The sequence below is a fragment of the Somniosus microcephalus genome, chromosome 3 (genome assembly GCF_052327205.1).
Source record: "Somniosus microcephalus isolate GS21.2 chromosome 3, FLI_Smic_1.0, whole genome shotgun sequence".
NCBI lineage: Eukaryota > Metazoa > Chordata > Chondrichthyes > Squaliformes > Somniosidae > Somniosus > Somniosus microcephalus.
In genome coordinates, this window is record NC_140989.1 from 31,226,039 (window position 1) to 31,248,881 (window position 22,843).

General features: G+C 47.4%; 1 protein-coding gene across 2 annotated transcripts in view; it reads right to left on the reverse strand.

Annotated features, from left to right (window-relative positions):
* smyd3 (SET and MYND domain containing 3) overlaps positions 1-22,843 on the reverse strand; it is a 1,021,495-nt gene that overhangs the window by 803,126 nt on the left and 195,526 nt on the right. For both annotated transcript variants that reach the window (XM_085979790.1, XM_085979791.1), the window contains exon 2: positions 2,847-2,910. In XM_085979790.1, the coding sequence (XP_085835916.1) occupies positions 2,847-2,910 (64 nt within the window). The remainder of the gene's footprint in view (positions 1-2,846; positions 2,911-22,843) is intronic.

Sequence of the window (22,843 nt, forward strand, 5' to 3'; positions counted from 1 at the left end):
CATCACAGATTTTAAAAATCTAATCATCTTTTGACAAGGACTCGCTCAGGCTCGAAACTTCTTTTTTTTTGCAAGATCAGGTAAGACTGACATCTTGAGGCGAGTCTTCACCTCGGTGAAAATCTTTCCCACCAGCTGGAGCAGAGTTTAAATTCCCCCGAGAGTTATCAACGCCACTCAACTTCAGACCTCCTCACAGTCTTGATGGACGCAAGAGCTGAATGCCAGAGGTGAGGTGAGAGCAGTTGCCCGCGACATCAATGGCACCAAGGAACCCGAGTAAATGGGGGCCAAAAGGAATGCCCTCCAACGGATAGAGTCATACCGAATACAAAGGAGGATGGTTGTGGTCGTCAGAGGCTAGCCAGCACAGCCCCCAAGACATCAGTGTGAGTGTTCCTCAGAACACGGTCATCAGCCCAACCGTCCTCAGCTACCATCATGGCCTTCCCTCCGTCATGGAAAGGAGGAAAGAAGTTCATTTCTATAGCACCTTTCACAACCTCAGGGCGTTCCCAAAGCACTTCACAGCCAACGAAGTACTTTTGAAATGTAGTCAATGTCGTTATGTAGGAAAAAGCGGCAGCCATTCTGCGCACAGCAAGCTCCCACAAACAAGAATGTGATAGTGACCAGGTAATCTGTTTTAGAGATGTTGCCTTAGGGATAAATATTGGCCAAGACACCGGGGTGGTGGGGGGGGGTGGGGGTGGGGGGAATTCTCCTGCTCTTCTTCGAATAGTGCCGTGGGATCTTTTGTGTCCGCCTGCGTTTCCAGCATTTTCTCCTTTTATTTCAGATTTCCGGCATCTGCAGGATTTTGCTTTTTATTCCACACGAGGTCTTTGCTTTCAGACCATTAGCGACTTTTAATATCTCAAGGTTATTCCTCCACAATCGTGGTGGAAGCCATTTTGTCCTTGGGAATTGTGGAACTTCACTGGAGAACCAATCAACTCACCTGAAGTCCCTTAAATTCCCTTTTCCGAATATGTGCAAGGAACTTGAAAGCTGCAAAAAGCATTTTAACCCACCCACCAACGCAAGGCCTCTGCTGACAAAGCCAGCCAACAAAACATAGGAACATAAGAACAGGAGTAGGCCATTCAGCCCCTCGAGCCTGTTCCACCATTCAATCAGATCATGGGATATGGGGAGAAAGCAGGGACAGGGTACTGAATTTGGATGATCAGCCATGATCTCATTGAATGGCGGAGCAGGCTCGAGGGGCCGAATGGCCTACTCCTGCTCCTATCTTCTATGTTTCTATGCATCGTAACTCCATCTACCCGCCTTGGTTCCGTAACCCCTCAATACCCTTGCCGAACAAAAATCTATCAAACAGGGCTCATCTCCACACTGCTCTATCTACTTAAAAAAAAAAAAAATCTGTGGCACAGTCAAGACACTGAGATACGGTAACTGATGGGCATGGCTCCAAACCCAGTCCATCAACAAGTGCCGTACCTCAAATAATCATTTAAATTGCAGCTTTCACACTGAAATGTTTCTGGGCGTTTCACACAAGGAATTACTATTTGGAGTGCAGGGGCGGTTAGGTAAGCCAGCAGAAATTCAGTCAAAGGGCTGCTGCAGAGGCTAGCTCAAGATTTTTTGCTGCGCTCTCATACAGACAGACAGACACCCCCGCCCCCCCCCCCCAACATTGTCCATCTATTTCTACATTTGGTTTCATTTACTTCGCTTCAAACACTCAAAACATTCACGACCCTGCTGGCAGTGCTGGTTCACTGCTTTAAGCACGGCATTGTCGATAAAGCGGGTGTGAATCACCGACAGACTGTTGCATCCCAAGCATTTTCGGCCACGTAAATCGGAGCCCAGTGCTTTTCGAGCTGTTGAGCACGAAATTGAGCAACTATTGGTGTGCACTCCTGGGGACACACACTGTACCAGCATGGAAATATGGCTTCAGTTATCTGAAGATTTAAAAATATAAAGTGGTGCACAACAGAAAATAATTTGATACTCAGTTTGTCAAGTACCTCCCAGGCTTTATCTTAGGGCTGCAAATAATGGGGCCCAGTCAGAATGAGGATGGTTGGGTAATTTCCCCTGTCAATCACTGCTGTGATTGATTTTACGCACGTAATTTGTGTTGTGTAACTATCCTCCATCTCACTGCATTTTGCTGGAGAAATAATCCTGCTATTATCGGGAGACTTTGCTGTAGTTTCGGTCACAAGTTCTGTTTGCTGTAGTTCGTGGAGGCTCTTTTTAAATAGACTCTGTTTGCTGTAGCGTCAGCCGTGGTTCAGCGGGCCGCACTCTCGCCTCTGAGTCAGAAGGTTGTGGGTTCATAGTCCCACTCCAGAGCCTGGAGCACAAAAATCTAGGCCAACACTCTAGTGCAGCGCCGAAGGAGTGCAGCACTGTCAGAGGTGCCGTCTTTCGGATGACCTCCCCTCTCAGGTGGACGTAAAAGATCCCATGGCACTATTTCAAAAAAGAGCAGGGGAGTTATCCCCAGTGTCCTGGCCAATATTTATCCCTCAATCAACATCACAAAAAGAACAGACTCTCTGGTCAGTATCACATTGCTGTTTGTGGGGCATTACTGTGGTGCATTTCCTACATTACAACCCTTCAAAAAGTACTTCATTGGCCGTAAAGCGTTTTGGGATGTCCTGAGGTTGTGAAAGGTGCTATAGAAATGCAAGTCCTTCTTTCCTTTAAATTAGACTGTTTGCTGTGAGTCCTGCCATAAGTCCCAACTCATTGGCTGACATAATGGTGTCAATATTCACACTGTTATCATATTGTAAATAAAGTGCGCGCCACACCACTCGCCCAGGATGGGATTACCTTCAGAAATAACAGCTTACCTGGCAGGTGGCATTGCAGTATCTTGCTATCTTGCATTGAGAACATCGCAGCAGAGCTTCCTTCCTGCGAAGAGAAAAAGGCGTTACTAACTGAGTAAAAGATGACAGCACCTCATCTTCCGATTAGGCACTTTACAGCCTTCCGGACTCAAGATCGAGTTCAACAATTTCAGATCATAACCTCGGCCCCTATTATATTTTTTTATCCACACTTTTGGTTTGTTCCTTTTCCTTTTTTTCTCTCCCACGTGGCAGCTGTCTCTCATTTTGCCAGCGCATTTCACACTTCATCTAGAGCCGTCTTTTGTCTCTTTACCTGTCCTATTACCATCTCGTCTCGCCTTGAATATCTCTTAATGTCTCTTCACCTCCCACAGACCTTCCCTTTTGTTCTTTCATCCCCTCCCCCATTTCCCAGCCCCCAAACTTGCTTTGTAATCTGTTTCATTTCCTGCTTTTTTCTCAGTTCTGAAGAAGGGTTTCGACCTGAAACGTTAACTCTGTTTCTCTCTCCACGGATGTTGCCTGGCCTGCTGAGTTTTTCCAGCGTTTTCTGTTGTTATAAAAGATGACAGGTTTGCGGCTGAATACGGTTCAATATCGTGCAACGCTGGTGACTCGAAAAAAGGGAGAAAGGCTTTTTTCCCCCGCAGATATTTACATTTCAAAATAACAACGGATAAGAGGGATTTTAAAAACACGTAATTAGGCGATACTATCAAAGTTATATTTATATACACCGGAGTGGATAAAGTTCCACAGCCACCTGGATTTGACCGGTGATGGTTGACCACCCACGAGTCTAATTTTGCTTTCAACTGGCTTTCCCAGTGACATCAACAAGTCAGCATCGATAAACTGAAGGCCGACACCAAGTGCCAGCTGTTAAGGCTGATGGATTTCGGTTGAACTGTTTAAAAAAAAAAAAAAAGTGCAATGGCTGCAACTTGAGAGAGATAGAAGGCCTTTTCCATTTCACACTGAATCCCATTAGGCACCAGGGAGAATCCTGAACCATTTGGGACTGGCCCCGTTGTGAAACTTCGCTGATCCGGCAGTAAATTGACCTTATTAATCTGCACATCATGGAAATGGGTGATGCACCAATAATCAAAGGATTCTATATTAAACGCCGCCCTTGCACAAAGCACCGGTAAAACCACTGCACTTACAAACCGAACTTCTCTGATTAAAAAGATTACGGTCACTCAAAACCTAGGTAATTCGATGTAAAACCGTTCATTCCCCTGATGGTGCAGATCAGCAATCTATTTTACTGCCATAAATTACAGCTGCTGTTCTGTTCATTTACCTTCCGAGCCGCGTCATCTGTCAAAGTGTTTCACCAAGAAAATACACCAGAGCAAGGGGGCAATTTGGCCTACGGGGCCTCATTAGTTCCATATAATCCGCCTCCCTCCCCCCCAACACACGTATCCAGATCACAAGCACGAGAAGTCATGAAATAAGGTCCCCCCCCCTCCAACTTCCGCATCACATCAGCCGAGATAAATCAGTGTGTGCCGGTCGTGGTCACCTTGAAAGGGGCAAGGACAGAGAGTAAAAGGTGGACTCCGAGGCACCCTAGTCCACTCCTCTATCACCCCCAGCACCCCTTCCCCTTCGCCCGGCACCTTCCCGTGCAAGCGCAGGAGATGCAACACCTGCCCCTATACCTCCTCCCTTCCCACTGTCCAAGGCCCCAAACACCCCTTCCAGGTGAAACAGCGATTTACTTGTACTTCTTGCAATCTAGTATACTGTATTCGCTGCTCACGATGCGGTCTCCTCTACATTGGGGAGACCAAACGCAGAGTGGGTGACCGCTTTGCAGAACACCTCCGTTCAGTCCGTAAGGGTGACCCCGAGCTTCCGGTCGCCTGTCATTTTAATTCACCGCTCCATTCCCACTCGGACCTCACCGTCCTTGGCCTCTTGTATTGTTCCACGGAAGCTCAACGTAAACTCGAGGAACAGCACCTCATCTTCCGATTAGGCACTTTGCAGCCTTCCGGACTCAATATCGAGTTCAACAATTTCAGATCATAACCTCGGCCCCTATTACACATTTTTTCTTGTAATTTTTCCACTCCTTTTCCCCCCGTCCCCCTTTCCTTTTGTTTCTCTCTCACACCTGGCAGCTATCTCTTGCCCTGCCAGTACACTTCACACCTAATCTCAGCCTATTACCATCTCGTCTAGCTCTTTTGTTTCTTTCACTTCTTTTGTCCAATCGCAGCCCTGCCTTCGATCTAATTTCTTTTCTTTCCAGTTTTGAAGAAGGATTCGACCCGAAACGTCAACTCAAATTTCTCTCCACGGATGTTGCCTGACCTGCTGAGTTTTTCCAGCATTTTCTGTTGTTAGACCAGATTTACTGTCAGCCTTTGAGAAACCTCTCTGGCCCTTTACCTACGTTGGCCTGCCTAATGCTTACTTACTGCAGTTGTAAAGTCATTTGTTTTATGTGAAGTGCTTCAAGACGTTTGAGATACAAGATATGATGCGATAGAGTCCGTGGCAGCGCTCTGTAATGCAATCCAGTCTTATTGATGAAAGTCTTCTTATTCCTAATGCATCAATGCCATTTTGAAAGTAGGGTACCCAAAACTGAACACATATGTCAAATGCCCTTGAGACGTATCAGAATATTCAACACATTCATTATTTTCTGCTCCGCAAGGTATGCTGTCTGTATTTGTGGAGCTCCCAAGATAGCAACCATAACCTGACCTACATTCGATGAATCTTCATCTAATCCTACTTGAGCCTTCAGTAACAAGACAACATGGCAGCTTCCAGTTTTTGGTACTGGCAGATGCCTAGGCCAGTGGTTGCAAACTCACCTCTGAGTCAGAAGCTCATGGGTTCAAGACCCACTCCAGAGACTTCAGCATATAATCTAAGCTGACAAGAGGGAATGCTGCAGTGTCTGAGGTGCCGTCTTTCAGATAAGACATTGAACCAAAGCCCCATCTGCTGGTTCGGGTGAGGTGGACTTTCAAGGTCCCGTAGCGTTATGCAGAGAACATCAGGGAAATCGCCCTTGGTGCCCTGGCCAAACATTTATCCCTCAACCAACATCATCAATACAGATTAACATGGTCATTTACCTCATCGCTGTTCGTGGAACCTTGCTGTGCACAAGTTTGGCTGCCATACTTTGTGTACAGAAGTACAGTGAGTATCACAGAAAGTTACCGCACAGAAGGAGGCCATTTTGGCCCATCGTGTCCGCGCCGGCCAACAGAGAGCTATCGAGCCTAATCCCACTTCCCAGCTCTTGGTCCGTAGTCCTGCAGGTTACAGCATCCCAAGTGCACATCCAAGTACTTTTTAAATGTGGTTAGGGTTCCTGCCTCTACCACCCTTTCAGGCAGTGAGTTCCAGACCCCCACAACCCTCTGGGTGAAGAAATTTCCCCTCAAATCCCCTCTAAACCTTCCCCCAATTACTTTAAATCTGTGCTCCCTGGTTTTTGACCCCTCTGCTAAGGGAAATAGGTATTTTCTATCCACTTTATCTAGGCCCCTCATCATTTTATACACCTCAATAAGGTCTCCCCTCAGCCTCCTCTGTTCCAAGGAAAACAGACCCAGCCTATCCAGTCTTTCCTCATAGCTAAGATTCTCTACTCCCGGCAACATCCTTGTAAATCTCCTCTGTACCCTCTCTAGTGCAATCATATCTTTCCTGTAATGTGGTGACCAGAACTGCATGCAGTACTCTAGCTGAGGCCTAACTAGTGTTTTATACAGTTGAAGCATAACCCCCCTGCTCTTGTATTCTATGCCACGACTAATAAAGGCAAGCATTCCGTATGCCACCTTAACCAGCTTATCTACTTGGCCTGCTACCTTCAGGGATCTGTGGACACGCACTCCAAACGTAACTCACTGGCAGCGAAGTGTTTGGGAACGTCCTGATTTTGCGAAAGGCACTCTATAAAAATGCAAGTTCTTTATTTCTTGGCAACACCCTGACAAGAGCAACAAAGGCTAACTGTTCCGTTTTAATCAGCGGTAAATCAAGAGCAGCATATTTCTGTGAGCAAAGGACAAGTGTTAGAAAATTAGACTCAAGATTTACTTACTGACCCGAGGGCACAAAATACAAAAATGTATTGGTTCCCGAAGATCAACACCAAACTGCCGCACATAAATCTCTGCAGGCCAACGGCACTGGATTTCCGGCATGTTTGACCATTAAGGGCTTCTCATGGACACTGCATTGAATTATTGAGTTGGGAAGTATCACATCATGCAAGGGGTTGGACAGGTTGGGTGATTGGGCAGAAGCATGGCAGATGCAATATAATGTGGATAAATGCGAGGTTATCCACTTTTGTGGCAAAAACAGGAAGGCAGATTATTATCTAAATGGCAATAGATTGGGAGAAGGGGAAGTGCAACGAGACCTGGGTGTCCTTGTGCACCAGTCACTGAAGGTAAGCGTGCAGGTGCAGCAGGCGGTTAAGAAGGCAAATGGTATGTTGGCCTTCATAGCGAGAGGGTTTGAGTACAGGAACAAGGATGTCTTGCTACAGTTGTACAGGGCCTTGGTGAGACCACACCTTGAGTATTGTGTACAGTTTTGGTCGCCTTATCTGAGGAAGGATGTTCTTGCCATGGAAGGAGTTCAGCGAAGATTCACCAGGCTGATACCTGGGATGGCAGGAATGACGTATGAGGAGAGATTGGGTCGATTGGGCTTATACTCGCTGGAGTTTAGAAGAATGAGAGGGGATCTCATTAAAACTTCTAAAATTCTGACAGGACTAGACAGACTAGATGCAGGAAGGATGTTCCCGATGGCGGGGGAGTCCAGAACCAGGGGTCACAGTCTAAGGATAAGGGGTAAGCCATTTAGGACAGAGATGAGGAGGAATTTCTTCACCCAGAGAGTGGTGAACCTGTGGAATTCTCTACCACAGAAGGCAGTAGAGGCCAATTCATTAAATATATTCAAGAAGAAGTTAGATATATTTCTTAAGGCTAAAGGGATCAAGGGATATGGGGAGAAGGCAGGGACCGGGTACTGAATTTGGATGATCAGCCATGATCTCATTGAATGGCAGAGCAGGCTCGAGGGGCCGAATGGCCTACTCCTGCTCCTATCTTCTATGTTTCTATGTTTCTAGGCATCTGAAAGTTGCTTTGCCACAACTCAGGATGAAGTAGGTAGTGTGGCGTTTGGGTGGGTGAGCGGGGAACATTTCTGCAGCCACTCACCGTTTATTAATAAATCAACGGATTAAAAATGGAAAATTCTAGTTTATTTCCCCCCCCCCCCGCCCCCCCAAAACAATCTGCTTTCAGACACGTATGAAAAAGCAGGTGACTAAACTTGCGGTTTCGGTCCTTGAGAATATTCCTGTCCTGCACCGGAGAGGGATTGCATCCGCAGCATCAACAGGTAAAGAGCGACCCCGGGTGTTTTCTCTCCACCTCCTGCTCACCTTACAACCCGCCTCTGCATAATGAACGAACCGTTTAAAATTTGGGATTCACTTAGGGGGGGGCCCTCGGACATTCCAGCCCGATCCGCACACATGCACTGTTCTGCCGGAGTCGTTGGATGAACATCAGGAATGGGAAGCCTTAGGTGAAGTTCACCGCCGCCCCTCTACGAAACCTAATGTAGTGCCACCACCATCCCCAACTGAGATCAGTCAACTTAGCACCTGCCGGGGCCGGTGGGGGGGCTGGGGGGGGGGGTGCGGTCAAACCTGGGTCAGTATAGCTCAGTTCCACGCCAGTCAGTGCACTGCAGGAAATTGCCCTTAGATTTTGTCATTAGCTTAGTTCTTGTGCACTATGCATTCTCACTTGGAAGGAAAACCCAAGTGTCTCACCATTCTCTGTCAGTAGAGTTGCTCGACTCGCTGCAAAGCCAATACGATTTTTGACTTCAGTCAAGGAGAACAAAGAAAGGCAAAAAGCATATGAAAATCAAGGCAGTAAAATGAATATTTCCCCTTATTCTGTTCCCTTCATTCCTTGTGGAGTTCCTCCACCAGCAAGAATGTTAAATTACAGGTATTGAACAATTATTTGCATCATTTTGGGATGTTGCAAGCTAAGAGTAGTCTCAGCTTTCCTAACCTCCTGCGTCCGGGTCCGTCCTCGTTCCCCTCCGGGTTCCTCCCTCTCTCCCTCCCACAAAAGTAGCACAGCTACAACCAGAAACTGTCCACATGGTGAATCAGAAGTATCATCAAGTCTTGTTCCGCTACCACGGCACAACATGCAAGCTGCTATGAAGAAGAAAAAGAGCAAGAAAGAAAGAAAAAGACTTGCATTTCTATAGCGCCTTTCACAACCTCAGGACGTCCCAAGCGCTTTACAGCCAATGAAGTACTTTTGAAGTGGAGTCACGGTTGTAATGTGGGAAATGCGGCAGCCAATTTGTGCACAGCAAGGTCCCACAAACAGCAATGTGATGACAATGACCAGATAATGTGCATTTTTTTTTTTTTTTTTTTTAAAGTGATGTTGGTTGAGGGTTAAATATTGGCCAGGATAACTCCCCTGCTCTTCTTCAAAAAAGTCTCACGGGATCTTTTACATCCACCCGAGAGAGCAGACGAGGCCTCGGTTTAACGTCTCATCTGAAAGACGGCACTTCCGACAGTGCAGCTCTCCCTCAGTACTGCACTGGAGTGTCAGCCTAGATTTTGTGCTTGAGTCTCTGGAGTGAGACTTGAACCCACAACCTTCTGACTGAGAGGAGAGAGTGCTGCCCACTGAGCCAGGGCTGACACCTCTGCTGTATTGGCAATAGAATACCCCTTGTGAGACCGGGGCTGGGGCTGGGACTGTGACATACTCCTGCTTGTCGAGCATTAATCGTTGGTAGCTTTCTCCGCTCATTATCATGCCCATGCTGTATGATTATCCGCACCAATGATTTATGATGTCTCCCAACAACCAGCGACCAGCCAATAGGAAATTAACGTCTAACAGGAGAAGCGGTGGCAATTTAGTTCAACAGCACATTACCAACTGAAAGGTGTTAAAATCCATTGGTATCACATGACAAATTGTTCAAATGAAGCAGCTTACTGCATTTAAATTTTAATGAATTGCTGCCATTATCATCTGCAAGACACTTTGCGGAGTGTCACAATTCATCAAGTCACCAGCGCATTAATATTTTACATCCACATTGCGTGTAATATGCAAAGAACACAGTCCGTAAGCCTGAAGCCGTGAGCAGCGGTTTTTGTCCAGTCCAAATCCTTTAGGGACCCCAGTAACACCAAAAGTTTAAAACTAGCAACAACAACAGCTTGCATGTATATAGCGCCTTTAATGAAGTAAAAAGTCCCGAGGTGCTGCACAGGAGCGATCATCAAACAAAAAACTGACACATGAGATCTTAGGGCCAAAAGCTTGGTCAAAGAGGTTGGTTTTAAGGAGCATCTTAAAAGGAGGGGGGGGAGTCAGCTGAAGATTAAAATCGAGGATGCGCATACAAGCTAATAGATGAAAAATATATCCGCAACACAATAGTTATAGAATTCACCAACAAATAAACAGCTGACACAAAAGTCAGGAACATGGGCGAGTTATCAGTGCTCTGCTCTGCATTGGGTGGGGTGGAGGGGGAAGAGGCCTCAGTCGAGCCAGATCCTGTCCTCTACTGCCAACTATACAACAACAATAGCTTGCATTTATCGTACTAAAACATCCCAAGCTGCTTCACAGGAACATTACAAAACAAAATTTGACATCGGGCCACATAAGGAGATATTAGGGCAGATGACCTAAAGCTTGGTCAAAGAAGTAGGTTTTCAGGAGCCTCTTGGAGGAGGAGAGAGGTGGAGAGGTTTAGGGCAGGAATTCCAGAGCTCAGGGCCTCGGCAGCTGAAGGCACAGCCGCCAATGGTGGAGCGATTAAAATCAGGGATGCTCAAAAGGCCAGAATTGGAGGAGCACAGAGATCTAAGTGGGTTGTAGGGCTGGAGGAGATTACAGAGATCGGGGGGGGAGAAGCCATGGAGGGATTTGAAAACAAGGAGGAGAATTTTAAAATCGAGGCGTTGCTTAACCGGGAGCCAATGTAGATCAGCAAGCACAGGGGTGATGGGGCGGTGCGAGTTAGGATATGGGCAGCCGAGTTTTGGATGAGCAAGCCCTTTCTAGCAAGGGATCACCAGCTAGCAATCAGGAGCGGGAATTCCAGCCGCTTCCCCCGTTCCAGGCTCTCGTCTCTGGCCAGGCCGAGACCTGTTAATTTAGTCCAGCAGTGCTTTGCTGTTGTACACCGAGTAATGCATTTGTTCACTCAGTTGGGCGGGCAGAGGGAAGCCCCACTTTATAAAAAAAATGAAACTGGTCACCAGAACACAACCAGAGTCCCAGAGAGAGGCAGAGTCCCAGAGAGACAGAGTCCCAGAAAGAGGCAGCATCCCAGAGAGAGTCCCAGACACAACCATTTATTGGTGCAAATGGGACGTAGCCCGGGGAAGAGGGAGGGGTTGCTCTGGCTTGCCTGCCTCTCTTCCGCCGTCTTGTCTGGGCAGACCTGGAGCGGGACTGTGCCATGTCCGCTGGTACGCTCTGCCGGAGTCCTTCCACGACCAGCGTGCAGCGGATGTCCAGAATGACATTGTCCTTTAGTCTGCTAAGTTTCCTTCTTCATTTTGCTTAAGTGCTATTGTTATTAGTTGCTATTAGCATGAGGGGTACATTTATTTATTTGTTTTTCTTGGTTGATATCACTGGGGCAACCCAGTAGTGCGTTGGATTATAAAAGGCAAACGTTATTAAGCTGGCTGGCCACAAGAATGAAATGGTTGTTTGCTTTCCGATTGGATGAGCAGTGAAGCAGTAAAACTGCAAATAACAACAGAAAACGCTGGAAAAACTCAGCAGGTCAGGCAGTATCCGTGGAGAGAGAAACAGAGTTAACGTTTCAGGTCGAAGACCCTTCACCAGAACTGGAAAAAAAGCAAGTGGGGGCTGGGAAAAGGGGGAGGGGATGAAAAAACAACAGGGAAGGTCAGTGATAGGATAGACAGCAGGAGAGATTAAGAGATATTCAAGGAACAAAGGATGGCTCTAGATGAAGTGTGAATGGCCCTGGCAGAATGAAGGACAGCTGCCATGTGGGAGGGAAGAAAAAAGCCCAGACGAAAGCGTGGATTAAAAGAAGAGAGAAAATATATATATGTGATAGGGGCAGAGGTTATGATCTGAAACTGTTGAACTCTATGTTGAGTCCAGAAGGCTGTAAAGTGCCTAATCGAAAGATGAGGTGCTGTTGCTCGAGCTTACGCTGAGCTGCCGTGGAACAATGCAAGAGCCCAAGTACAGTGAGGTCTGAGTGGGAATGGAGCCGAGAATTAAAGTGACAGGCCACCGGGAGCTCGGGGTCCCCCTTACGGACTGAACGGAGGTGTTCCGCAAAGCGGCCACCCAATCTGCGTTTGGTCTCCCAGTAAAACTGCAAGACTGATCCGCGCTCTCCTCCCGATTATCCAGTTTAACCGTACCACCCGCGAGCTGGGTGGGACCAGGCCGGTCGATCTGGTTTCCACGTATACTACTCCCCGCGTTAGTTGCTGGTAGACGAGCAACAGCAGCAGCCTGGGCATCGATCCTTCAACCCGTCTTGTTTTATACTGTTTACCCAGCTCTAGTTTTTAAAAAAAATCTGAAACATGTATGTTACATAGAAACATAGAAGATAGGAGCAGGAGTAGGCCATTCGGCCCCTCTAGCCTGCTCTGCCATTCAATGCGATCATGGCTGATCATCCAAACTCAGTACCCGGTCCCTGCTTTCTCCCCATAACCCTTGATCCCTTTAGCCTTAAGAAATATATCCAACTCCTTCTTGAATATATTTAATGAATTGGCCTCTACTGCCTTCTGTGCTAGAGAATTCCACAGGTTCACCACTCTCTGGATGAAGAAATTCCTCCTAATTTCTGTCCTAAATGGCTTACCCCTTATCCTTAGACTGTGACCCCTGGTTCTGGACTCCCCAGCCATCGGGAACATCCTTCCTGCATCTAGTCTGTCCAGTCCTGTCAGAATTTTATAAGTTTCAATGAGATCCCCTCTCATTCTTCTAAATTCCAGCAAGTACAAGCCCAGTAGAGACCAGCTCTAGCCTCTGCTGCTGCCTGGCCTCTTCACCATATCTGCCCTTGGACTTCCTTGGGATCCCAGGAGCCTGTTCATAGACCCCAGACCCCGCCAGCCTGTTCATGGATGCCAGACCCCACTAGCCTGCCCACAGATCCCCTGTAACTTCTTTCCTGCAGACCAAACCTTAAATAGACTTTGTAAAACCAATCAATTTCTGTTATCAGTGCTCTATGTTGACCAAGACCACTTAGCTTGGATTAATAGCCACTTAAAAGGCAAATAAAAGAAAGAATGATGTCAAACTGGATCTGGAGCATCCCTGGTTACAGCGAGTCATGGAGCAAGAGACAGGCCGAGGATCTATTGGCATGTTGACAACTGAAGCAGCAGCTAAATTGGGGCCTTAAGTGTCCACCGCAAATGCATTGTTGCACCAGAACAGTGCCTGAATCCCAGGTTGGCACGCAGCTTATTGGGGATATTGGTAGCAATCATGCTTAAGCCAACAGTTTTAATTTTATTTGAAGTACTTCTTGTGCGGTACCAGAGAGTGTATTCGAATTTGGAACTCGCGACCACAAGGGGCGGTTGAGGCGAATCGCATAGATGCATTTTAAGGGGAAGCTAGGTAAACACATGAGGGAGAAAGGAATAGAAGGATATGCTGATAGGGTGAGGTGAAATAGAGTGGGAGGAGACTCGTGTGGGGCATAAACACCGGCACGGACCAGTTGGGCCGAATGGCCTGTTTCTGTGCTGTGAATTCTATGTCATTCTATGATTCACAAAGTTATCAAAAGTACAATGCAATGTGAATAGCCCCATCCTGATGCAAAGTGTTGCAAAACGGAACATCTAATTATGCTGCCCCGGAGGCATTTTTCACTGTTAAATCGGTATTTTTTAAAAAGCTTTTGCCGTCCAATTATTAAGACGAAATTTTGTTAACTGCAGTTCATAAAGTTTTGCTAAAAGGGGATGGTCTTCTGTAGGATCAATTGGCCAACTTGCACCGCCCTCTCTCATTTGTTTATTAACGGGACAACAATGACAGAAGTCGTGTGAAAGGACCTCATCAGACCTCTGTACAGGATACTGGAGCAAAGAGACACAGTTCACCACATGGTGAATCACCCTCCACAAAGAGCAATCTTCGCTGAGCACTTTCGTGAAGAGCTGTTCCCCTTTAATCCTTGATGCTTCCATCAACTTATCTCATTGACTTCATAGGTGCAGCACAAAGCCCAGAAAACTGTGACCACAAATTATCACCACAAAACATTGTCAGTGTTTATTCACGAGGATGGGGAGACACAATCATTTGGGAATGTTGTCGCACACCATCCTGACTTGGAAATATATCGCCGATCCTTCATCGTCGCTGGGTCAAAATCCTGGAACTCCCTCCCTAACAGCACTGTGGGAGTACCTTCACCACACGGACTGCAGCGGTTCAAGAAGGCGGCTCACCACCACCTTCTCCAGGGCAAATAGGGATGGGCAATAAATGCTGGCCTTGTCAGCGACGCCCACATCCCATAAACGGATTTTTAAAACATGTTACATTAGCCCGAGGTCTGGTATGGTTTGGAATCTTCCCCAAGGTGGTCCAGTTGAGACTGGGAAACCAGAGGATGTATGGCCAGGAAGAACCCATCCCTTACCAGTCCCTAGGACCAATGATTCAGTCCATTGAAGCACTGCACCACCAGGCTCCCTTCATTACATCTACAACAGGAGGAATCCATGCGCATAAACAAGGGAAAAAGTAGCCACCAGCCCCCATTCTTGATCAGTACCCATCGACTCCCGAATGCAATGTGTGTTTCAGTCAGGTGAGATGTGAGAGTCACCTTAGAGGTGATGCCACCAGTAGTTGAATAGCAAAACAGTGCCTTGGCTTACTTGTGAGGAGCAGCCACTTTGGCAAGGTACAGGAGGGCAGCCAGGGCATTTGGAACCATACTACAGAAAGAATCAACGCTGTCAGGAAAGCATATTCAGTTGCGGGGGGCGGGGGGGGGAGAAAGCGTTTGAACCGTAGTTTATAAAGTTAAAAAGAATATACAGCATCCAGACAGCAGGTACTGCAGGTTGTTCATTGCGCACTTCCATTACTTGAAGAACGCGGGCAAGGACATTCTTTAAAAACAAAACTAAATGTGTTTCCCTTCCCAATATGTCCCCAGTACAGACGCCCACATACCAAAGACAAAAAGGAAATATTGTCTTTGTTAATTCTCCCACCTCCGGAACAGGAAGGATACAAACTACAGCCAAATTTATAAGATGGAGTAAAATTATCCTCATTGAACCACCAAAGTGTTTTACCATCAGCAGCATTTTCTGCACCATTTATTATTGATGAAAGTGGCAAGCACAGCTTTGCAGAAAATATACTGCCTCCATTAGGTTCCATATAATCTACAAGATAACCTTTACTGAGTTCACCAGAAGGTCAGCCATCAGAAAAGGAGCTCTCCACTTTTGAGTTTTCTCGCTTTATTTTCCTCTCCACAATTCCGCAGAAGCTTGAACAACCTTCAAAAGACGCTGGTGCACAGGACGACAGAGTCCACACTCCGAGTGGCTGCAGGCGCCAACCCTCGATTTGGTCCGGGTCACCCGCACGCAGCTTCGGAACCTGAAAGTCACGCCGACCTATTGCCAAATGGTGCCCTGCGATATAAGGGCGGAGGAAAGCATGAGGAATCACAAGCCATCACCCACCTCTCCAGTCAGATCCCTGTCCAGTAGTGTGACAAGGAGGTCTGCGGGCGACAGAGGAACACTGGGTCTGTCCGCCAACGGCCGCACTCCTGGATTAGATAAGCACCTTAACTTGACCTGCAACTCAACAGCGCAATTTGAAAATCTATACACACAACTGCCAGAAGTGGAGGCCTTGAACTCCCATCATCTGATTTTGTACCAACAGGATCGAGGAGATGTTTACTGGCATCAAATTCAACTCAACGCTGGCAATAAAACTAAATACACTCCATTTGCAAATAGCCCATCTGCCACAAAATGGAAAGAAAAATGTTAAAGCGGCTTGGAATAGGGCAACCTGGTGCAACACATTGAGAGAATGCTGCTTTCCTACTCCTCCAGTGCCATCAGCAGAAGGTCAGGGGATGTTCGCTGATGACTGCACAGTGTTCAGCGCCATTCACAACTCCTCAGATTATGAAGCAGTCCATGCCTGCATGCAGCAAGACCTGGGCGACGTTCAGGCTTGGGCTGATAAGTGGCAGGTAACATTTGCACCATGCAAGTGCCAGGTAATGACTATCTCCAACAAGCGAGAATCTAACCACCGCCCCTTGACATTCAATGGCATTACCATCGCCGAATCCCCCACCATCAACATCCTGGGGGTCACCATTGACCAGAAACTTAACTGGACCAGGCAAATAAATACTGTGGCAACAAGAGCAGGTCAGAGGCTGGGTATTCTGCAGCGAGAGTCTCACCTCCTGACTCCCCAAAGCCTTTCCACCATCTACAAGGCACAAGTCAGGAGTGTGACGGAATACTCTCCACTTGCCTGGATGAGTGCAGCTCCAACAACACTTGAGCAGTGTGACACCATCCAGGACAAAGCAGCCTGCTTGATTGGCACCCCATCCACCACCTTAAACATTCACTCCCTCCACCACCGGCGCACCATGGCTACAGTGTGTACCATCTACAAGATGCACTGTAGCAACTCACCAAGGCTTCTTCGGCAGCACCTCCCAAACCCGCGACCTCTTCCACCTAGAAGGACAAGGGCAGCAGGCGCATGGGAACACCACAACCTCCAAGTTCCCCTCCAAGTCACACACCATCCTGACTTGGAATTATATCGCCGTTCCTTCATCGTCACTGGGTCAAAATCCTGGAACTCCCTCCCTAACAGCACTGTGGGAGTACCTTCACCACACGGACTGCAGTGGCTCAAGAAGGCGGCTCACCACCACCTTCTCAAGGGCAACTAGGGATGGGCAATAAATGCTGGCCTTGCCAGCGACGCCCACATCCCATAAACTAATTTTAAAAAAGCAAGTTTACTTTGTTGTACACCCAGCCTCAGCCTCAGCCACAGCCACACTAAAGCCATACAAAAGCAGGTGCAGGTGTTGAAAACAGGATCCATGCAACACAAGATCCCTCAAATAGGTCAGAAGGGAAAAATGTCGACTTCCGGTGCTCATGCACACCTCACAACCACTTGGGTACGGTGCCGCTTTGGTCTCGTTCAATAATGGCTTGCTATCCATGCGTGCGCAGGGCACCAAGTCCGGGATGGGGGAGGGGGGTTTGCAGAAAAATAGATAAATGAAAGTCATAGAACAATACAGCACAGAAGGCGGCCATTCGGTCCATCGTGCCTGTGCTGGCTCTTTGAAAAAGCTCTCCAATTAATCCCACTCCCCCACTCGCTCCTCAAAGTCTTGCAAAATTTTCCCCTTCGAGTATTTATCCAATTCCCTTTTTACAATCAAGTGCTTTGTAAACTTCAAGCTTTTTCCCTTTTAAGAAGCGCCCAATCACGAGAAGATGACCATTAGTAGCTGGGATGCAACAGGAATCGTAAGAAAATAATGCCTCACAAGTACTTGAACTGGCCGAAGTGTCAGCTCAAGGCTGACCAAAGACACCTGTGCTGTGAAGAAGCTTAACGTAGTCACCACCATCACTCGGCTCACCCAAAGTACCAGACCAGTCTGCTCACAGAGGAAGATAAAAATCCTGCTGCCAAGAAATGAGAGCAATTTCCAAAGTTACAGCCAGGGTCAATCATAAGAGATTACAGAGGTAGCAAGGGCCCGAAAGATACCCTTCCCCAATGCAGAGATGCTTGACCTCTTCAGTCACAATGTCCCCCAAGCTCTTCTGACATGGCCAGGAGTGTCCAATGTGCACGTGTCATAGAATCATAGAATGGTTACAGCACGGAAGAAGGCCATTCGGCCCGTGCCGACTCTCAGCTAGTCCCACTCCCTTTCCCCTTAGCCCTGTAAAAAAAAATTCCTTCAGATACCTATCCAACTCCCTTTTGAAAGATAAGATTGAGTCTGCCTCCACCACCCTTTCAGGCAGTGCATTCCAGATCCTAACCACTCGCTGCTTAAAAAAGTTTTTCCTTACGTCGCCTTTGGTCCTTCTGCCAATCACCTTAAATCTGTGTCCTCTGGTTCTCGACCCTTCCACCAATGGGAACAGTTTCCCTCTATCTACACTGTCCAGACCCCTCATGATTTTGAGCACCTCTATCAAATCTCCTTTTAACCTTCTCTGCTCTAAGTAGAACAACCCCAGCTTCTCCAGTTTATCCACGTAACTGAAGTCCCTCATCCCTGGAGCCATTCACGTAAATCTTTTCTGCACCCTCTCTAAGGCCTTCAGATCCTTCCCAAAGTGCAGTGCCCAGAATTGGACACATTACTCCAGTTGGGGCTGAACCAGTGTTTTATATAGGCTCATCAGAGCGTTCACAGAAAATAGCCCCAAGTCTGGCAGAATTTGTCCCAACAACAACTTGCACTGATATAGCCCCTTTAACGTAGTAAAAAGGCCCAAGGCACCTCACAGGAGCGTAATCACACAAAGAGCTGGAGACAGGGAGTAGATAACATTCTTCTGAAAGATCCGGTATCCATAATCTGTAAAAACAGTTTGATCTGGTTGGTAATCACACCTGGAGCCACACAGTTGGTAGACAAAGTTGTGTAGCACATGAAAAGTCAATCTCTGAGCTGGAATCCAGAGATACATTTACGGAAATACAGAAAGTTTGATTCAACTGTGATCCTGGTTATGGTCACCAAAACTATCCATCTAGGTTAGGCTGACCATGCGTCCCCGTTTTCCGGGGACAGTCCCCGGATTAGGGACTGTGTCCCCAGGCAAACAATGTCAGCGGAGAAGAGTCCCTGGATCACAAGACCTCGTCCCCAAAGTGGACCCCACCTGACCTGAGCTGTCAGTTTGCGGCTCTGAGGTGCTCGACTCTAACTGCCGATCTCCCATACCCCAGCATCGGACACTCGGCCAATTTCGGTTTCGCCTCCCGCCCCCGCCTCCTTTCCCTGACCGTCAAGTTGTCTCCGAAGCACCAAATCAGCCCTCGCAGCTGGCCAGCTGCGTGCTAATGAGGCCCGGCCATCAGGAGGGTCTGCCGCCCGTCCAATTAGCACAATCGTCCCCAGCAGCGCCAGCGAATCCTCACGGTTGGTTTCTGATCCTTGTGTTGACCCCCCCAGAGCTCGAATGACTGACAGGTGACCGCTCTGACCTGATCCATGATCAACCACAGCTCATCCTTTCAACATCCAAATCTGGAACTGGAGATAAACCTCCCACCTTTCAGACTTTCAGCAAATCCAGTGGGGTTTTCCACTGCCACTAACAATAAAAAGGCTCATGATCAGAAGCAAATAGAGCAACATCAAGCTGAAAGGGGATTGTGGAGAGCTTTGGTCATCTGTGTAATATTTATGATCGGAGAACTTGTTGGCGAGTACATTAATCCCAGACACTGTGTGTAGGAGTGTCGGGGTCATGCGTGACCTCAGTCACTGGGGGAGGGGCCAGGTGTGACCTCAGTCACTGGGGGAGGGGGGGTCAGGGCCGGAATGACCTCAATCACTGGGGGAGGGGTGTCAGGTGTGACCTCAATCCTGGGTGGGGGAGGGGGGGGGGGGCGGAGGTGTCAGTTTTATTTTATTCGTTTATGGGATCTGGGCGTCACTGGCAAAGCCAGCATTTATTGCCCATCCCTAGTTGCCCTTGAGAAGGTGGTGGTGAGCCGCCTTCTTGAACCGCTGCAGTCCGTGTGGTGAAGGTACTCCCACAGTTGGGGAGGGAGTATTTTGATGCTTTGGCAACATAAGATGTACCTTATCATGCCAATAAAGCGATTTGTATTGTATTGTATTGAGTTCCAGGATTTTGATCCAGTGACGATGAAGGATCGGTGATATACTTCCAAGTCAGGCTGGTGTGTGACTTGGAGGTGGTGGTGTTCCCATGGGGTTGCTGCCCTTGTCCTTCTAGGTGGAAGAGGTCGCGGGTTTGGGAAGTGCTGCTGAAGAAGCCTTGGCGAGTTGCTGCAGTGCATCTTGTAGATGGTACACACTGCAGCCACAGTGCGCCGGTGGTGGAGGGAGTGAATGTTGATGGTGGCGGATTCGGTGATGGTAATGCCGTTGAATGCCATGGGGAGGTGGTTAGACTCTCACTTGTTGGAGATCGTCATTGCCTGGCACTTCTGTGGTGCGAATGTTACCTGCGACTTATCAGCCCAAGCCTGAACATCTGAAGTGTCTGAATGCACTTCAATAGTGTGACGTCACATCCGCATTAATTATATGCACATTTGTTTTATATTTGTAGTGTATATGTACAACTGTTAAAATATAAGCTGCTAAAAAATTCTGCCTCGCTGCGCAGCGCAACCTACATTTTCCGTCCTGGCTACTTTGCTGTGCTCCCACCCTGTGTGGCCCCGGATTCGGTTTGGAAAATATGGTCACCCTAATCTAGGTTGAAACAATGAGCACATTCAGAAGCTATACATCCAAATGTGGCCATTGCCCTGCCAGCATGCACTGAAGGATGAGCTGCTCCAGCACTGTAACTGTGCAAGGCTTTGGTGAATGCAATGGAGAATCAACCTAACTTTCTCTCAAGCAATAACAGATGGCCAATAAAATACACAAGCTATTTTTTTTTTTTTTTTTTTATAAATGTAACAGCGCTCCTTCCTTGCCCAGCTTACCATGTGTCAGCTTGGCTCAGTCAACTGTATTCTCACCTCAGCCACAGGGTTGTGGGTTCATGATTCCAGTGAGCACGTAATCTAGACCCAGACTTGAGCGCAACACTGTCGGAGGGGGCAATCTTCAGGTGAGAACGTAAACCAATAGATTAACTGCTTATTCATCGCATGGCTGTTTGTAGGAACTTGTGCACAGCGTCAGCTGTGGCTCAGTTGGTAGCACACTCGCCTCCGAGTCAGAAGGTTGTGATTTATGAGCACATAAATCTAGGGCTGACACTCCAGTGCAGTGCTGAGGGAGTGCTGCACTGTCGGAGGTGCCGTCTTTCGGATGAGACGTTAAACTGAGGCCCCGTCTGCTCTCTCACGTGGGCGTAAAAGATCCCACGACACTATTTCGAAGAAGAGCAGGGGAGTTCTCCCCGGTGTCCTGGCCAATATTTATCCCTCAACCAACATCACTAAACAACAGTTTATCTGGTCATTATCACATTGCTGTTTGTGGGAGCTTGCTGTGCGCAAATTGGTGCCGTGTTTCCCACATTACAACAGTGACTCCACTTCAAAAGTACTTCATTGGCTGTAAAGTGCTTTGAGACGTCCGGTGGTTGTGAAAGGCGCTATGTAAATGCAAGTCTTTCTTTTCTTTCTTGAAAATGGCTGCCACATTCAATTACATCGCAACAGCAATGAACTTCACAGTTTATCGCCATTCTCTGCTCCTGGGAAAAAGGCACATTTTTAGATGGCACTTAACAAGACACAGTTTCAAACGCAAAATAATTAATTTTGCAGCACAGTATATGGAGCCTTGAAAAAGACATGAAATGTTCTGCAAATAAAAATGTGGCACTGTATTGCTTTGATGAGAATTCCATTTGAGTCAGCGCTGAGAACTGGGTGGCACAGGGACGTGCTGCTTTTACAACCCGGGGAGCGGGCTTGGATCCAACCCAGACTGATGGGTTACTCTCTGCCAGCTGTAAGGCTCCCTTGTAAAATAGGAGCTTCCGTACATGAATCCACACCACAGACCGACCCACATAACTTCAAATAGGCAATCTCGCTCAAAGAAGCCTAAAGAATGGCAACCATGGGAAGCGGAAATGTCACAACTGATGCAGTAGAGGGGACTCTTCGGAGGCCAAGTTGAAAGAACAGTATGAAGTAGACGAGGAACAGCTCCTACCCAATGACTACAATAATCCGGTTAGTCAGCAGTTAGAGCATTGTTTACATGCAGCAGATGGTCACATTTTAGTGAAATATCCAGTTTGGCACCTTTCTCCTTGTAGAATTTACTTGCAAAGTACAGGAAATTCCTTTTTATCTGGCACCAGTGGTGCCGGTTTATCAAAAAGTCCGGATTACTGAGAGGTATTGTAAAAGGTACGAGAGCCCCGTACATGGCCACAGATCCAGGCGTCCCTGTTGCTATGCAACAGGTGCAGGAACCCTGGTTACATGGCCACTGATCCAGGAACGGCCACTAATATGAAGTAAAACTTACCTGAACCTACTCCTGAATTTTGCCGGTTAACAGAGATTTCCGGTTATTTAGGTGCTGGTAAATCGAGAGTTTCCTGTAAATGGGTTCTACCAGATGTTTTTGAAGTACGAGAGTACAGGTAGCTTCCAGGTCAAAAAAACAAGGCAGGTAATTTATGACGTTTCAAACAAAGTACATTTACAAGTTAACAAGCCTAAAGTAGAGTTTCTCAAATTCTAGGAAACACACTTGTTAAGCATTATTTCACAAAGCATTCAGTGAGTGAACAGTTCAAACCTCTCTTTGTACATCTGCTTTGGTCCTACAAGTAATGAGGCCTCAGGAACTAGTGCTACGTTTAACTGCAGCGACCAGTCCCATAAAGGCAGCTGCAGCATTGGTCCCAGCCAGGCAGTAGCCTGTTTATACTTCCTGCTTGGAACTGCAAGCTTCCCACCCAGGCTAGGGTTTCACACATGGGGTTGTGTGTGGGAGCTGCTCTCTGCTATTATAAATCTTAATGTTCAGAGTGTGTGGGTGGCATTGTCTGCACTCTACAAATATTTAAATGAAATGCAGATACTTTTTTTTTAAGGCAAGCCTTTTTAAACCCAGTTTGACACCACATTTGGCTCTGGCCT